Source organism: Chiloscyllium punctatum, chromosome 31 (assembly GCF_047496795.1).
Source record: "Chiloscyllium punctatum isolate Juve2018m chromosome 31, sChiPun1.3, whole genome shotgun sequence".
NCBI classification, from domain to species: domain Eukaryota; kingdom Metazoa; phylum Chordata; class Chondrichthyes; order Orectolobiformes; family Hemiscylliidae; genus Chiloscyllium; species Chiloscyllium punctatum.
This window is the reverse complement of record NC_092769.1, coordinates 76,532,239-76,546,635: the sequence shown is the minus strand read 5'-3', so window position 1 is coordinate 76,546,635 and position 14,397 is coordinate 76,532,239. Positions and strand designations below refer to the sequence as shown.

The window sequence follows — 14,397 nt, the reverse complement described above, 5'->3', positions numbered from 1 at the left end:
CAGGGGTCTCGTGTGCACTCTGTCCAGGTCCCCTCGGTATTCCCTAAGCTTCTATCAGATCATGCCCGTTCTCCCCACACACACACCCCCCCTCCCCCCACCCCCTCCCCTCCCCCCCCCCCCCCACCCAACCCACAACGTCATCCTCCAAAACACCATTGAGTTACAGACCCAGAGTCTTCCCCCTCAGACCCCAGCACGCTTCCCCTGCCCTGACCCAGGGTAAATCCTGCTCAGGTTGGGGGTGAGGGGGACTTGCAGCAGTGCAGAGGGAGGGTCTGACCCTGGGATCGGACTGTGCGTGTGGGACTGACCCTGACTGTATTGGCTGCAGGATCCCGGAGAGGGTGAGGATAGCAGGCAGTCTGTGTGGGATCTTCCTGCTCTTTGTGCTGACGGTGCTACTGGTGGTGGTCCCAATCCACCCCGCCATGTTCTTCGGCATCACCATGACTGTCATCTGGTTCATCAACTGTGAGTACCAGTGGCAATGCGACCACGGTGTGCATCGCACGCTGAACGCCTGGCCGGGAGTGGGGGAGCTGGGTTGGGGTGGGGGTGATGTGGAACAGGGAGGCTGCTCTAAGCCTTAGCTGGGCAACCCTGTCAACACAGCACAGGAACAGCAGGAGGCCATTCAGCCCCCGCTCCCCCAGCCTGTCCCACAGGAACAGCAGGAGGCCATTCAGCCCCCACTCCTCCAGCTTGTCCCACAGGAACAGCAGGAGGGTGGTGTGTGTATATGGGACAGGGATGGGGGGGTGTATATGGGAAATAGAGACTGTGTATGGGAGTAGAACGGGAAGGGGGTGTATATGGGACTGGAGGTGTACATATGAGATATGGGGGTGTATATGGGACTGGGAAGGGGAAAGGGATTATCTGTGGGATATAGGGGTGTGTACATGGGACCGGGGGAGTGTGTATGGGATATAGAGGTGTATATGGGACCGGGGCTGTGTGTATGGGATATAGGGGTGTATATGGGACCGGGGCTGTGTGTATGGGATATAGGGGTGTGTATGGGACCGGGGGAGTGTGTATGGGATATAGAGGTGTATATGGGACCGGGGGAGTGTGTATGGGATATAGAGGTGTATATGGGACCGGGGGTGTGTATATGGGATATAGAGGTGTATATGGGACCGGGGGAGTGTGTATGGGATATAGAGGTGTATATGGGACCGGGGGTGTGTGTATGGGACCGGGGGAGTGTGTATGGGACCAGGGGTGTGTGTATGGGACCAGGGGTGTGTGTATGGGATATAGGGGTGTATATGGGACCGGGGGTGTGGGTATGGGATATAGGGGTGTATATGGATCGGGGGTGTGTGTATATGGGACAGGGGAAGTGTGCATAGGATATGGGGGTGTGTATGGGACCGGGGGAGTGTATATGGGATATAGGGGTGTATATGGGACCGGGGCTGTGTGTATGGGATATAGGGGTGTATATGGGACCGGGGCTGTGTGTATGGGATATAGGGGTGTATATGGGACCGGGGGTGTGTGTATGGGATATAGGGGTGTATATGGGACCGGGGGTGTGTGTATGGGATATAGGGGTGTATATGGGACCGGGGCTGTGTGTATGGGATATAGGGGTGTATATGGGACCGGGGCTGTGTGTATGGGATATAGGGGTGTGTGTGTATGGGATATGGGGGTGTAAATGGGACCGGGGGAGTGTGTATGGGATATAGGGGTGTATATGGGACCGGGGCTGTGTGTGTATGGGATATAGGGGTGTATATGGGACCGGGGCTGTGTGTATGGGATATAGGGGTGTATATGGGACCGGGGCTGTGTGTATGGGGATATAGGGGTGTATATGGGACCGGGGCTGTGTGTATGGGATATAGGGGTGTATATGGGACCGGGGCTGTGTGTATGGGATATAGGGGTGTATATGGGACCGGGGCTGTGTGTATGTGATATAGGGGTGTATATGGGACCGGGGGTGTGTGTATGGGATATAGGGGTGTGTGTATGGGATATGGGGGTGTAAATGGGACCGGGGGAGTGTGTATGGGATATAGGGGTGTATATGGACCGGGGGTGTGTGTATGGGATATAGGGGTGTATATGGGACCGGGGCTGTGTGTATGGGATATAGGGGTGTATATGGGACCGGGGCTGTGTGTATGGGGATATAGGGGTGTATATGGGACCGGGGCTGTGTGTATGGGATATAGGGGTGTATATGGGACCGGGGGTGTGTGTATGGGATATAGGGGTGTATATGGGACCGGGGCTGTGTGTATGGGATATAGGGGTGTATATGGGACCGGGGCTGTGTGTATGGGATATAGGGGTGTATATGGGACCGGGGCTGTGTGTATGGGATATAGGGGTGTATATGGGACCGGGGCTGTGTGTATGGGGATATAGGGGTGTATATGGGACCGGGGCTGTGTGTATGGGATATAGGGGTGTATATGGATCGGGGGTGTGTGTATATGGGACAGGGGAAGTGTGCATAGGATATGGGGGTGTGTATGGGACCGGGGGAGTGTATATGGGATATAGAGGTGTATATGAGACCGGGGGTGTGTGTATGGGATATAGGGGTGTATATGGGACCGGGGGTGTGTATATGGGATATAGAGGTGTATATGGGACCGGGGGTGTGTGTATGGGATATGGGGATGTGTATGGTTTGGGCGGTGAGGGTGTATGGTAGTCAGTCTGAGGGTGTGTGTAACTGTTTCCCTGTCTCTCAGCGTTTGGTGCAGTGTTACAGGGAAGTTTGTTCGGCCTGGTCGGAATACTGCCGTCAAAATACAGCAGCATCTTCATGAGTGGCCAGGGAGTGGCAGGAATGTTCGCAGCATTGGCATCTATCCTGGCAAAGATCAGTGAGTCTCTCCCACAGGCACACTCTCCCGCGGGGACACACACTCTCCCCAGACACACTCTCTCAGACACACTCTCCCACGGGGACACACATTCACCCTTGGGGGACACACTCTCCGCAGACACACTCTCCTGCAGACGCACGCTGTCCCGCAGACACGCGCGCACACACTCCCTCAGACGCACACTCTCCCTCAGACGCGCACACTCCCTCAGACGCGCACACTCCCTCAGACGCGCACACTCCCTCAGACGCGCACACTCCCTCAGACGCGCACACTCCCTCAGACGCGCACACTCCCTCAGACGCGCACACTCCCTCAGACGCGCACACTCCCTCAGACGCGCACACTCCCTCAGACGCGCACACTCCCTCAGACGCGCACACTCCCTCAGACGCGCACACTCCCTCAGACGCACACACTCCCTCAGACGCACACACTCCCTCAGACGCACACACTCCCTCAGACGCACACTCTCTCTCAGACGCACACTCTCCCTCAGACGCACACTCTCTCTCAGACGCACACTCTCTCTCAGACGCACACACTCCCTCAGACGCACACACTCCCTCAGACGCACACACTCCCTCAGACGCACACTCTCCCTCAGACGCACACTCTCTCTCAGACGCACACTCTCTCTCAGACGCACACTCTCTCTCAGACGCACACTCTCTCTCAGACGCACACTCTCTCTCAGACACACACACTCTCCCGCGGGGACACACTCTCCCTTGGGCCAGACACACTCTCCCGCGGGGGGACACTCTCCCGCGGGGGGACACTCTCCCGCGGGGGGACACTCTCCCGCGGGGGGACACTCTCCCTTGGGCCAGACACACTCTCTCTCAGACACACACACTCTCCCGCGGGGACACACTCTCCCTTGGGCCAGACACACTCCCTCAGACACACTCTCTCTCAGACGCACACTCTCTCTCAGACGCACACTCTCTCTCAGACGCGCACACTCCCTCAGACGCGCACACTCCCTCAGACGCGCACACTCCCTCAGACGCGCACACTCCCTCAGACGCGCACACTCCCTCAGACGCGCACACTCCCTCAGACGCGCACACTCCTCAGACGCGCACACTCCCTCAGACGCGCACACTCCCTCAGACGCGCACACTCCCTCAGACGCGCACACTCCCTCAGACGCGCACACTCCCTCAGACGCGCACACTCCCTCAGACGCGCACACTCCCTCAGACGCGCACACTCCCTCAGACGCGCACACTCCCTCAGACGCACACACTCCCTCAGACGCACACTCTCTCTCAGACGCACACTCTCCCTCAGACGCACACTCTCCCTCAGACGCACACTCTCTCTCAGACGCACACACTCCCTCAGACGCACACACTCCCTCAGACGCACACACTCCCTCAGACGCACACTCTCCCTCAGACGCACACTCTCCCTCAGACGCACACTCTCTCTCAGACGCACACTCTCTCTCAGACGCACACTCTCTCTCAGACGCACACTCTCTCTCAGACGCACACTCTCTCTCAGACACACACACTCTCCCGCGGGGACACACTCTCCCTTGGCCAGACACACTCTCCCGCGGGGGGACACTCTCCCGCGGGGGGACACTCTCCCGCGGGGGGACACTCTCCCTTGGGCCAGACACACTCTCTCTCAGACACACACACTCTCCCGCGGGGACACACTCTCCCTTGGGCCAGACACACTCCCTCAGACACACTCTCTCTCAGACGCACACTCTCTCTCAGACGCACACTCTCTCTCAGACGCACACACTCTCCCGCGGGGGGACACTCTCCCGCGGGGGACACTCTCCCGCGGGGGGACACTCTCCCTTGGGCCAGACACACTCCCTTGGGCCAGACACACTCCCTCAGACACACACACTCTCCCGCGGGGGGACTCTCTCCCGCGGGGGGACACTCTCCCGCGGGCCAGACACACTCTCTCTCAGACACACACACTCTCCCGCGGGGGGACACTCTCCCTTGGGCCAGACACACTCCCTCAGACACACTCTCTCTCAGACACACACACTCTCCCGCGGGACTCACTCTCTCAGACACACTCTCTCTCAGACACACACACTCTCCCGCGGGGACTCACTCTCCCGCGGGGACACATTCTCACTCCCCCCCCCCCCCCCCTCCCCCCGCCGTTGGCAGTGGGGGATTGTTGGTGCTGTTGGGGATTGCTGACTGTGTGTGTTATTTGTTCAGGTCGTGCTGATGAGAACACCATCGCCTTGGGTTATTTCATTACCCCGTGTGTGGTCATCCTAGTAACCATCATTTTCTACTGCACTCTGCCTTACCTGGTGAGTACAGACGTGTCTGCGTGCTCGTGTTCTCTCACTCACGCTCACACTCACACACTCGCAGTCTCACACTTGCACTCTCTCACGCTCACACTTTCGCTCTCTCACGCTCGCAGTCTCACACTTGCACACTCGCGCTCTCTCATGCTCGCAGTCTCACACTTGCACCCTCTCACGCTCGTGCTCTCTCACGCTCACACTTTCGCTCTCTCACACGCGCTCATGCTCACACTCGCACTCTCTCACTCACTCTCGCTCTCAACGTTCGCAGTCTGTCACGCTCGCACTCGTGCTCTCTAACGCTCACACTTGCGCTCTCACACTCGCACTCTCACTCTCATACTGTCTCACTCTCACTGTCTCACACTTGCACTTGCTCTCTCATGCTCGCACTCACGCTTTCTCACACTCGCACTCTCTCACGCTTGCGCTCTCTCACAATTGCACTCTCTCACTCTCGTGCTCTCTCACTCCTCTCGCGCTCGCTCACTTTCACTCCTCTTGCACGCGCTCACTCTCGCGCTCTCTCACGCTCGCGCTCGGGCTCTCTCACTCGTGCTCCCTCACACTATCTCATACTCACACTCTCTCACTTGCAGCCCTGCTCCCAGACTCTCTGTAAATCTCGAAAGCCTTGCTGACTTTTTATAATCTGGAAGGACAGGAAGGGGAGATTTAACAGGAGCTTTCAATAAAGGGGGAAATCTGGGAAAATACTGAGAAAGGAGGAAATCTGTATGTTGGGGAGTGGGGGTGGACGGAGTAGTTGGAGAAGCCTTTAAAACGGCCAGGGTCAGGTCGGGTCGGGTCTTTGGACTAAAATGGGCACGGTTGGGATTTCTCTGAAACTCACTGACCTTCCCTCTATCACCTCGGTGTCTGTTCCAGGAATTTGCAAAATATTACTTCAACAAAGATCATTCGAATCCCTGTTACGAAATGGAGAGCAAGACGGACTTATTAATGCACAGTAAGTGACACCCCTCCCGATCTCCGTCACCCCCTCCGGCCCCTCCCTATCTCCGTCACCCCCCTCCAGCCCCTACACCCCCTCCCTATCTCTGTAAGCCCCCTCCTGCCCCGACACCCCCTCCCTATCTCTGTAACCCCCTCCAGCCCCTACACCCCCTCCCTATTTCTGTAAGCCCCCTCCTGCCCCTACACCCCCTCCCTATCTCTGTAAGCCCCCTCCTGCCCCTACACCCCCTCCCTATCTCTGTAAGCCCCCCCCTGCCCCTACACCCCCTCCCTATCTCTGTAACCCCCTCCAGCCCCTACACCCCTCCCTATCTCTGTAAGCCCCCTCCAGCCCCTATACCCCTCCCTATCTCTGTAAGCCCCCTCCTGCCCCTACACCCCCTCCCTATCTCTGTAAGCCCCCCCCTGCCCCTACACCCCTCCCTATCTCTGTAAGCCCCCTCCAGCCCCTACACCCTCCCTATCTCTGTAACCCCCCTCCATCCCCTACACCCCCTCCCTATCTCTGTAACCCCCCTCCATCCCCTACCCCCCTCCCTATCTCTGTAACCCCCTCCAGCTCCTACACCCCCTCCCTATCTCTGTAACCCCCCTCCATCCCCTACACCCCCTCCCTATCTCTGTAACCCCCCTCCATCCCCTACACCCCCTCCCTATCTCTGTAACCCCCCTCCATCCCCTACCCCCCTCCCTATCTCTGTCACCCCCCTCCATCCCCTACCCCCCTCCCTATCTCTGTCACCCCCTCCAGCCCCTACACCCCCTCCCTATCTCTGTAACCCCCCTCCATCCCCTACACCCCCTCCCTATCTCTGTAACCCCCCCTCCAGCCCCTACACCCCCTCCCTATCTCTGTAACCCCCTCCAGCCCCTACACCCCCTCCCTATCTCTGTCACCCCCTCCAGCCCCTACACCCCCTCCCTATCTCTGTAACCCCCCTCCAGCCCCTACACCCCCTCCCTATCTCTGTAACCCCCCTCCATCCCCTACACCCCCTCCCTATCTCTGTAACCCCCCTCCATCCCCTACCCCCCTCCCTATCTCTGTCACCCCCCTCCATCCCCTACCCCCCTCCCTATCTCTGTCACCCCCTCCAGCCCCTACACCCCCTCCCTATCTCTGTAACCCCCCTCCATCCCCTACACCCCCTCCCTATCTCTGTAACCCCCCCTCCAGCCCCTACACCCCCTCCCTATCTCTGTAACCCCCTCCAGCCCCTACACCCCCTCCCTATCTCTGTCACCCCCTCCAGCCCCTACACCCCCTCCCTATCTCTGTAACCCCCCTCCAGCCCCTACACCCCCTCCCTATCTCTGTAACCCCCTCCAGCCCCTACACCCCCTCCATATCTCTGTAACCCCCTCCAGCCCCTATACCCCCTCCCTATCTCTGTAACCCCCCTCCAGCCCCTACACCCCCTCCCTGTCTCTGTAACTCCCTCCAATCCCAGCCTCTGGAGCATCCCTTGATTCTCATCATTCCGCCACTGGGAGCCATGTCTCCCACTGTCTGGAGTCCGGAGATTGGGAATTGAGCATCGGGTGGAGAGGAGCCGAGCTTGCTGTCAGGATGAGGCCAGTCGGGGCACCCTGCCCTGCCTGCCCCCCCCCCAAGGATGGAGGTTTCTCTGTGAGGGTCTGGGTTTAGGAGTCCCCCCTCCCCAATCCCAATGACAGTCACATCAGAGAGGTGTTGGTGTTTGGTGCGGGGGGGCAGGGCAGGGCCCCAAAATCATTCCTGCCACATTCTCATTCAATATTGCTCTCTCCACCAATCACAGAAGAGAAAAATGGAATGGTACCAGCCAATGGGAAGCAGGCATTGGTCCATCTCAAGGAAGCGGATATCCAAGATGACCAATCAGAGATGGGCTTCAGTGTGATCAAAGTGTTCCGGAAGGTGAGGGCTGCCGAGCTGCTTCCTGAGGATTGGGGTGGGATCCATGTGTCCCTGTCAATCTGTGTCCGTCCGTCTGTCTATGTGTCTGTCACCCTGTCTGTCTGTGTATTTGTCACTGTCTGTCCATATCTGTTCCTGTCTGTGTGTGTGTGTCTTGTGTCTGTCTGTCACTGTGTGTGTGTGTCTGTCTGTCTGTCCCTGTCTGTGTGTCTGTCACTGTGTCTGTCTGTCTGTCCCTGTCTGTGTGTCTGTCACTGTGTCTGTCTGTCTGTCCGTCCCTGTTTGTGTGTCTGTCACTCTGTCTAAATGTGTGTGTCTGTCTGTCTGTCTGTCCCTGTCTGTGTGTCTGTCACTGTGTGTGTGTGTCTGTCTGTCCCTGTCTGTGTGTCTGTCACTCTGTGTGTGTGTGTCTGTCCATCCCTGTGTCTGTCTGTCTGTCAGTGTGTGTGTGTCTGTCTGTCTGTCTGTCCCTGTCTGTGTGTCTGTCACTCTGTCTGTACGTGCGTGTGTCTGTCCATCCCTGTGTCTGTCACTCTGTCTGTCTGTGTGTGTGTGTGTCTGTGTCTGTCCGTCCCTGTGTCTGTCTGTCTGTCCCTCTCTGTGTGTATATCTGTTCCTGTCAGTCAGTCAGTGTGTGTTGTATCACCCTATCTTGTTGGATATAAAGCCTGCCTGTGGGACTGCTAGCCTTTCTCTGAGTTGGAGTGCCCCCCAGAGGAGGGCAGGAACCCTACAGGAGCTGTATTAACATCAGTACATTTGCTTCTCCCCCCCTCCAGATCTGGAAACTGGCAATCTCTATCTGCCTTATCTTTATAGTGACCCTGTCTGTCTTCCCAGCTGTCACGGCCGATGTCAGCTCCCACACCAAGCACGGCCAGTGGAGTAAGTCTTTCACTGAATGTTAGACACGGGTGTATATTATAGAAATAACAGCCCCCCGGGGAGGGAGTTACAGACTGGAATCAAATCGAGGGGTTCAGGGTGGGGTTTATATACAGAATAACAGATACCCTGGGGAGGGAGTTACAGACTGGAATCGAATCGAGGGGTTCGGGGTGGGGTTTATATACAGAATAACAGATACCCCGGGGAGGGAGTTACAGACTGGAATCTAATCGAGGGGTTCGGGGTGGGGTTTATATACAGAATAACAGATACCCTGGGGAGGGAGTTACAGACTGGAATCGAATCGAGGGGTTCGGGGTGGGGTTTATATACAGAATAACAGATACCCTGGGGAGGGAGTTACAGACTGGAATCGAATCGAGGGGTTCGGGGTGGGGTTTATATACAGAATAACAGATACCCTGGGGAGGGAGTTACAGACTGGAATCGAATCGAGGGGTTCGGGGTGGGGTTTATATACAGAATAACAGATACCCCGGGGAGGGAGTTACAGACTGGAATCGAATCGAGGGGTTCGGGGTGGGGTTTATATACAGAATAACAGATACCCCGGGGAGGGAGTTACAGACTGGAAACAAATCGAGGGGTTCAGGGTGGGGTTTATATACAGAATAACAGATACCCCAGGGAGGGAGTTACAGACTGGAATCAAATCGAGGGGTTCGGGGTGGGGTTTATATACAGAATAACAGATACCCTGGGGAGGGAGTTACAGACTGGAATCAAATCGAGGGGTTTGGGGGAGTTTATATACAGAATAACAGATACCCCGGGGAGGGAGTTACAGACTGGAATCAAATCGAGGGGTTCAGGGTGGGGTTTATATACAGAATAACAGATACCCCGGGGAGGGAGTTACAGACTGGAATCAAATCGAGGGGTTCGGGGTGGGGTTTATATACAGAATAACAGATACCCCGGGGAGGGAGTTACAGACTGGAATCAAATCGAGGGGTTCAGGGTGGGGTTTATATACAGAATAACAGATACCCCGGGGAGGGAGTTACAGACTGGAATCAAATCGAGGGGTTCGGGGTGGGGTTTATATACAGAATAACAGATACCCTGGGGAGGGAGTTACAGACTGGAATCAAATCGAGGGGTTCGGGGGAGTTTATATACAGAATAACAGATACCCCGGGGAGGGAGTTACAGACTGGAATCAAATCGAGGGGTTCAGGGTGGGGTTTATATACAGAATAACAGATACCCCGGGGAGGGAGTTACAGACTGGAATCAAATCGAGGGGTTCGGGGTGGGGTTTATATACAGAATAACAGATACCCCGGGGAGGGAGTTATAGACTGGAATCAAATCGAGGGGTTAGGGGTGGGGTTTATATACAGAATAACAGATACCCTGGGGAGGGAGTTACAGACTGGAATCAAATCGAGGGGTTCGGGGGAGTTTATATACAGAATAACAGATACCCCGGGGAGGGAGTTACAGACTGGAATCAAATCGAGGGGTTCGGGGGAGTTTATATACAGAATAACAGATACCCCGGGGAGGGAGTTACAGACTGGAATCAAATCGAGGGGTTCAGGGTGGGGTTTATATACAGAATAACAGATACCCCGGGGAGGGAGTTACAGACTGGAATCAAATTGAGGGGTTCGGGGTGGGGTTTATATACAGAATAACAGATACCCTGGGGAGGGAGTTACAGACTGGAATCAAATCGAGGGGTTCGGGGGAGTTTATATACAGAATAACAGATACCCCGGGGAGGGAGTTACAGACTGGAATCAAATCGAGGGGTTCGGGGGAGTTTATATACAGAATAACAGATACCCCGGGGAGGGAGTTACAGACTGGAATCAAATCGAGGGGTTCGGGGTGGGGTTTATATACAGAATAACAGATACCCCGGGGAGGGAGTTACAGACTGGAATCTGATTGAAGTTGTTAAAATGGATGATTTGGTTCTGTGCAGAAGAATACTTTATCCCTGTCAGCTGCTTCCTGCTGTTTAATATTATGGACTGGGGAGGTCGGAGTGTCACTGCTGTCTGCTCCTGGGTGAGTTTAAATTGTTTTAATTTGCTCTGTTATTCACTGCTGCGGTCGGATTCCTCTCTCTCTCCCTCTCTCTCTCTCCCTCTCTCTCTCTCTCTCCCTCTCTCTCTCTCTCTCCCTCTTTCTTCCCATCCCCACTAGTAGCTCTACAACAGTCTGTCTCCCCTCTCTCTCCCTGTCTCCCGCCTCCATCTCCCCTTCCCTCACTGTCTCCTGCCCCCTTCCACCCCCCCCGTCACTGTCTCCCGTATCCCGTTCCCCCTCAGTCTCCTCTGTCGCCCCCCCCCCCCCCCATGGCAGCTGCAGCAGGACAGCTTTAACGTTGCTGTGTGTGTGTCTCTCTCTGTCTCGGTGTAGCCCCGGCAGGAGAATGCGATTCTGCTGTTGGTGTTGTTACGACTGTCCTTCATCCCTATCTTCATGCTGTGTAATGTGGGCCAGCGACACTTCCTGCCTGTGCTCTTCACCCACGACGCCTGGTTCATCACCTTCATTTTCCTGTTCGCCTTCTCCAATGGTTACCTGGTCACTCTCTGCATGTGCTACGCCCCCAAGTAAGTGATCGTAGGGTGTGGGGGGGGGGGGGGGGGGCAGGGGGTTTATCAGACAGAGCGACGATCGAGGGGGTGGGGGGGGATAGGGAGAACGGAGGCAGGAGAGGTGGGTTACCAGACAGACTGACTGTGGGGGGGGGGGGAGGAGGAGAGAAGTGGAGAGTGTGGACGCTGATTCAGTCTGCACTCTATCAACCCCCACCCCCCCCAAAACCACAACAGGAATGAGGGCCACACGCTGGGGAAGTGGACACAGGCCCCTTCAGATATGGGTGCTATGTAAAGGCAGCTTTGGGAGGATGAGACGCGCGCGCACACACACACCCTGCCCCACACACTGATGCAGGAGTGGTGGGGGGGGGATGGGGGCATTTCTGGACACCAGCTGTCTCCCCCTGAGGGTGGCTGAGCTGTTCGACTGCGGGAGTCAAACGTGAGGCACTGTCAGTGTGTCCCCCTCACCCTCAAACTGCAGCCTATACCTCCCCCGCCCATCCTGAGCTGGGCCCAGGCGGGGCCTGAAGTTTTTCCTGTTCTGGTGAGGACACGCTGCTCAGTGCTGCCCCCATAGGCCCAGCAGGGATGGGGCTGGGACTGGGGATGGGGATGGGGCTGGTTCCCCCCGGCCCAGCTCAGCAGGGATGGGGCTGGGATGTTTTGCGCATTCCCGATGCAGCGTTCCCCCTCCCCCCAGCCGAGCTAACCTCAGTGTTTCTGGATGTTTTCCACAGGAAGGTCTCTCCAAGAGATGCAGAAACAGCGGGAGCAGTGATGGCGTTTTTCCTGGCTCTGGGTCTGGCCCTGGGAGCTGCACTCTCCTTCCCCATTCGCCTCATGGTGTGAGCTCTGACTGGACCCCCCCCCTCCCCCTGCCTTTCCTGGAGTCACAGAGCAGGATTTGGCAACTTGTTGGGATTGATCGGGATCGAGACTGGGAATGGGTCTGTTCCTACACTGTCCAAGGCTTCCCTCTGTCCCAGTCTCTCCCGGGAAGATTGTAAATAATAGCTGTGCTGCCCCCGCTGGTCAATTCAAACCAATCTCTGAGTGTACCCTGCGCTGACCCTCCCCCACCACACTCTCCCCCTCCCCCACCACACCCTCTTCCCAGACAGACCCCTCCCCCACCCCCACCACACCCTCCCCGTCCCCACCCCCACCACACCCTCTCCCCAGACAGACCCCTCCCCCTCCCCCACCATACCCTCCCCCCAGACAGACCCCTCCCCCTCCCCACCACACCCTCCCCCACCACACCCTCCCCCTCCCCCACCACACCCTCCCCCTCCCCCACCCCACCACACCCTCTCCCCAGACAGACCCCTCCCCCTCCCGCTCTGGGATATCTCCCCGGCCCCTGACTGACCCCCCTCCCCCGGCCCCTGACTGACCCCCCTCCCCCGGCCCCTGACTGGCCCCCCTCCCCCGGCCCCTGACTGGCCCCCTCCCCCGGCCCCTGACTGGCCCCCTCCCCCGGCCCCTGACTGGCCCCCTTCCCCTGTCCCCTGACTGACCCCCTCCCCCGGTCCCTGACTGACCCCCTCCCCCGGTCCCTGACTGGCCCCTCCCCCGGCCCCCGACTGGCCCCCTCCCCCGGTCCCTGACTGACCCCCTCCCCCGGTCCCTGACTGGCCCCCGGCCCCTGACTGACCCCCCTCCCCCGGCCCCCGACTGGCCCCCTCCCCCGGCCCCCGACTGGCCCCCTCCCCCGGCCCCCGACTGGCCCCCTCCCCCGGTCCCTGACTGGCCCCCTCCCCCGGTCCCTGACTGGCCCCCTCCCCCGGTCCCTGAAGCTTGATGTATGAATGGAAATATTTGAACTGTGTGATGCCGTGAAAGGCCAAATAAGATTTGGGTGTTGTTGGTTTTTTGCTTGGTTCTGCACATGTACCCCATTAACAATGGTGTACAACACTGGATTCCTTAATTATTTTATACAAGTATGGTTTTTTTTAAGATAGTAATATTAAACATTTAAAACAACCAACACCGTTCTGCCAGCTGTCTGTTCGAAGTGAGTACAAGACTGTATTATCCAATCACAATCACTACACCTTCACATGGACCTTATCTAATCACAATATTACATTTTTAACATCTACTCCAGTGAGTACGCCTGTGGTGATTATCAAAAACTCTTCCCTGTCCTTTACCCCCTTTCAGTGTCCCCCCACCCACCCCACCCCCTTCACTCCCCTCTGTTTTGATCGTTGGCCCCTAATGGGCCAAATCTATGTACCGAGGGGTCCACCATTATCCTTCAGACAGGTGGGGCTGGCCATCTGATTTCGACAACTCCCCACTGTGTAGATAACCTTTCACACCAATTCTCCCTTCCCCACCCCACCCCCCCCCTCCTGGATACATAGAGACCCCCCCCCTTTTGTTGTTCTTTTGTACCCGTCTCTGGTTTTGATGTTCTATGTACCGGCAGCACCGAGCTCCAGGTTCTCTGTTCTATACCAAGGCTGGTCTCGCTGACTCAACTCGATACCGAGCACCTCACTGACTTGGCACAGAGGAACTATCCCATCAACCCCCCCCCAGTCTGCTACCCATCCAAAGTTATCTCATTTCCCGTTGGCCAGTCTGTCTTGGCATTGCAAGTGCACACCCAAATGCTTCAATGGCCTGAAGGTTTCGGCCACGCACCCCAGATCCCTACCAGTCTCTGGGTGAAAAAACCTTTTCCTCACATTTCCTCCCCCCACCCCCAACCTCATGCCCCTTCCCCTAAGTCTACGCCCCAGTCACTGATCCCTCCATCGAGGGGATAAGTTCCTTCTGGTGTATCCCTAGTAATTTTATCCACCTCAGTCACGTCCTCTGCCCACTCCAGTCTCCTGTGCTATAACTCCAGTCATAGAA

At 56.9% G+C, this 14,397-nt stretch overlaps 1 protein-coding gene across 1 annotated transcript; it reads left to right on the top strand.

Annotated features, from left to right (window-relative positions):
- Window positions 1–337: 337 nt before the first annotated feature.
- On the top strand, window positions 338–12,641 carry LOC140457127 (equilibrative nucleoside transporter 2-like). Its single transcript, XM_072551153.1, has 9 exons — window positions 338–474; window positions 2,724–2,858; window positions 5,072–5,169; window positions 6,058–6,139; window positions 7,929–8,047; window positions 8,827–8,932; window positions 10,893–10,978; window positions 11,333–11,529; window positions 12,261–12,641. The coding sequence occupies exons 1-9, from the start codon at window positions 432–434 to the stop codon at window positions 12,370–12,372; spliced, it is 978 nt and encodes a 325-aa protein (XP_072407254.1). The 5' UTR covers window positions 338–431; the 3' UTR covers window positions 12,373–12,641.
- The last annotated feature ends 1,756 nt before the right edge of the window (window positions 12,642–14,397 follow it).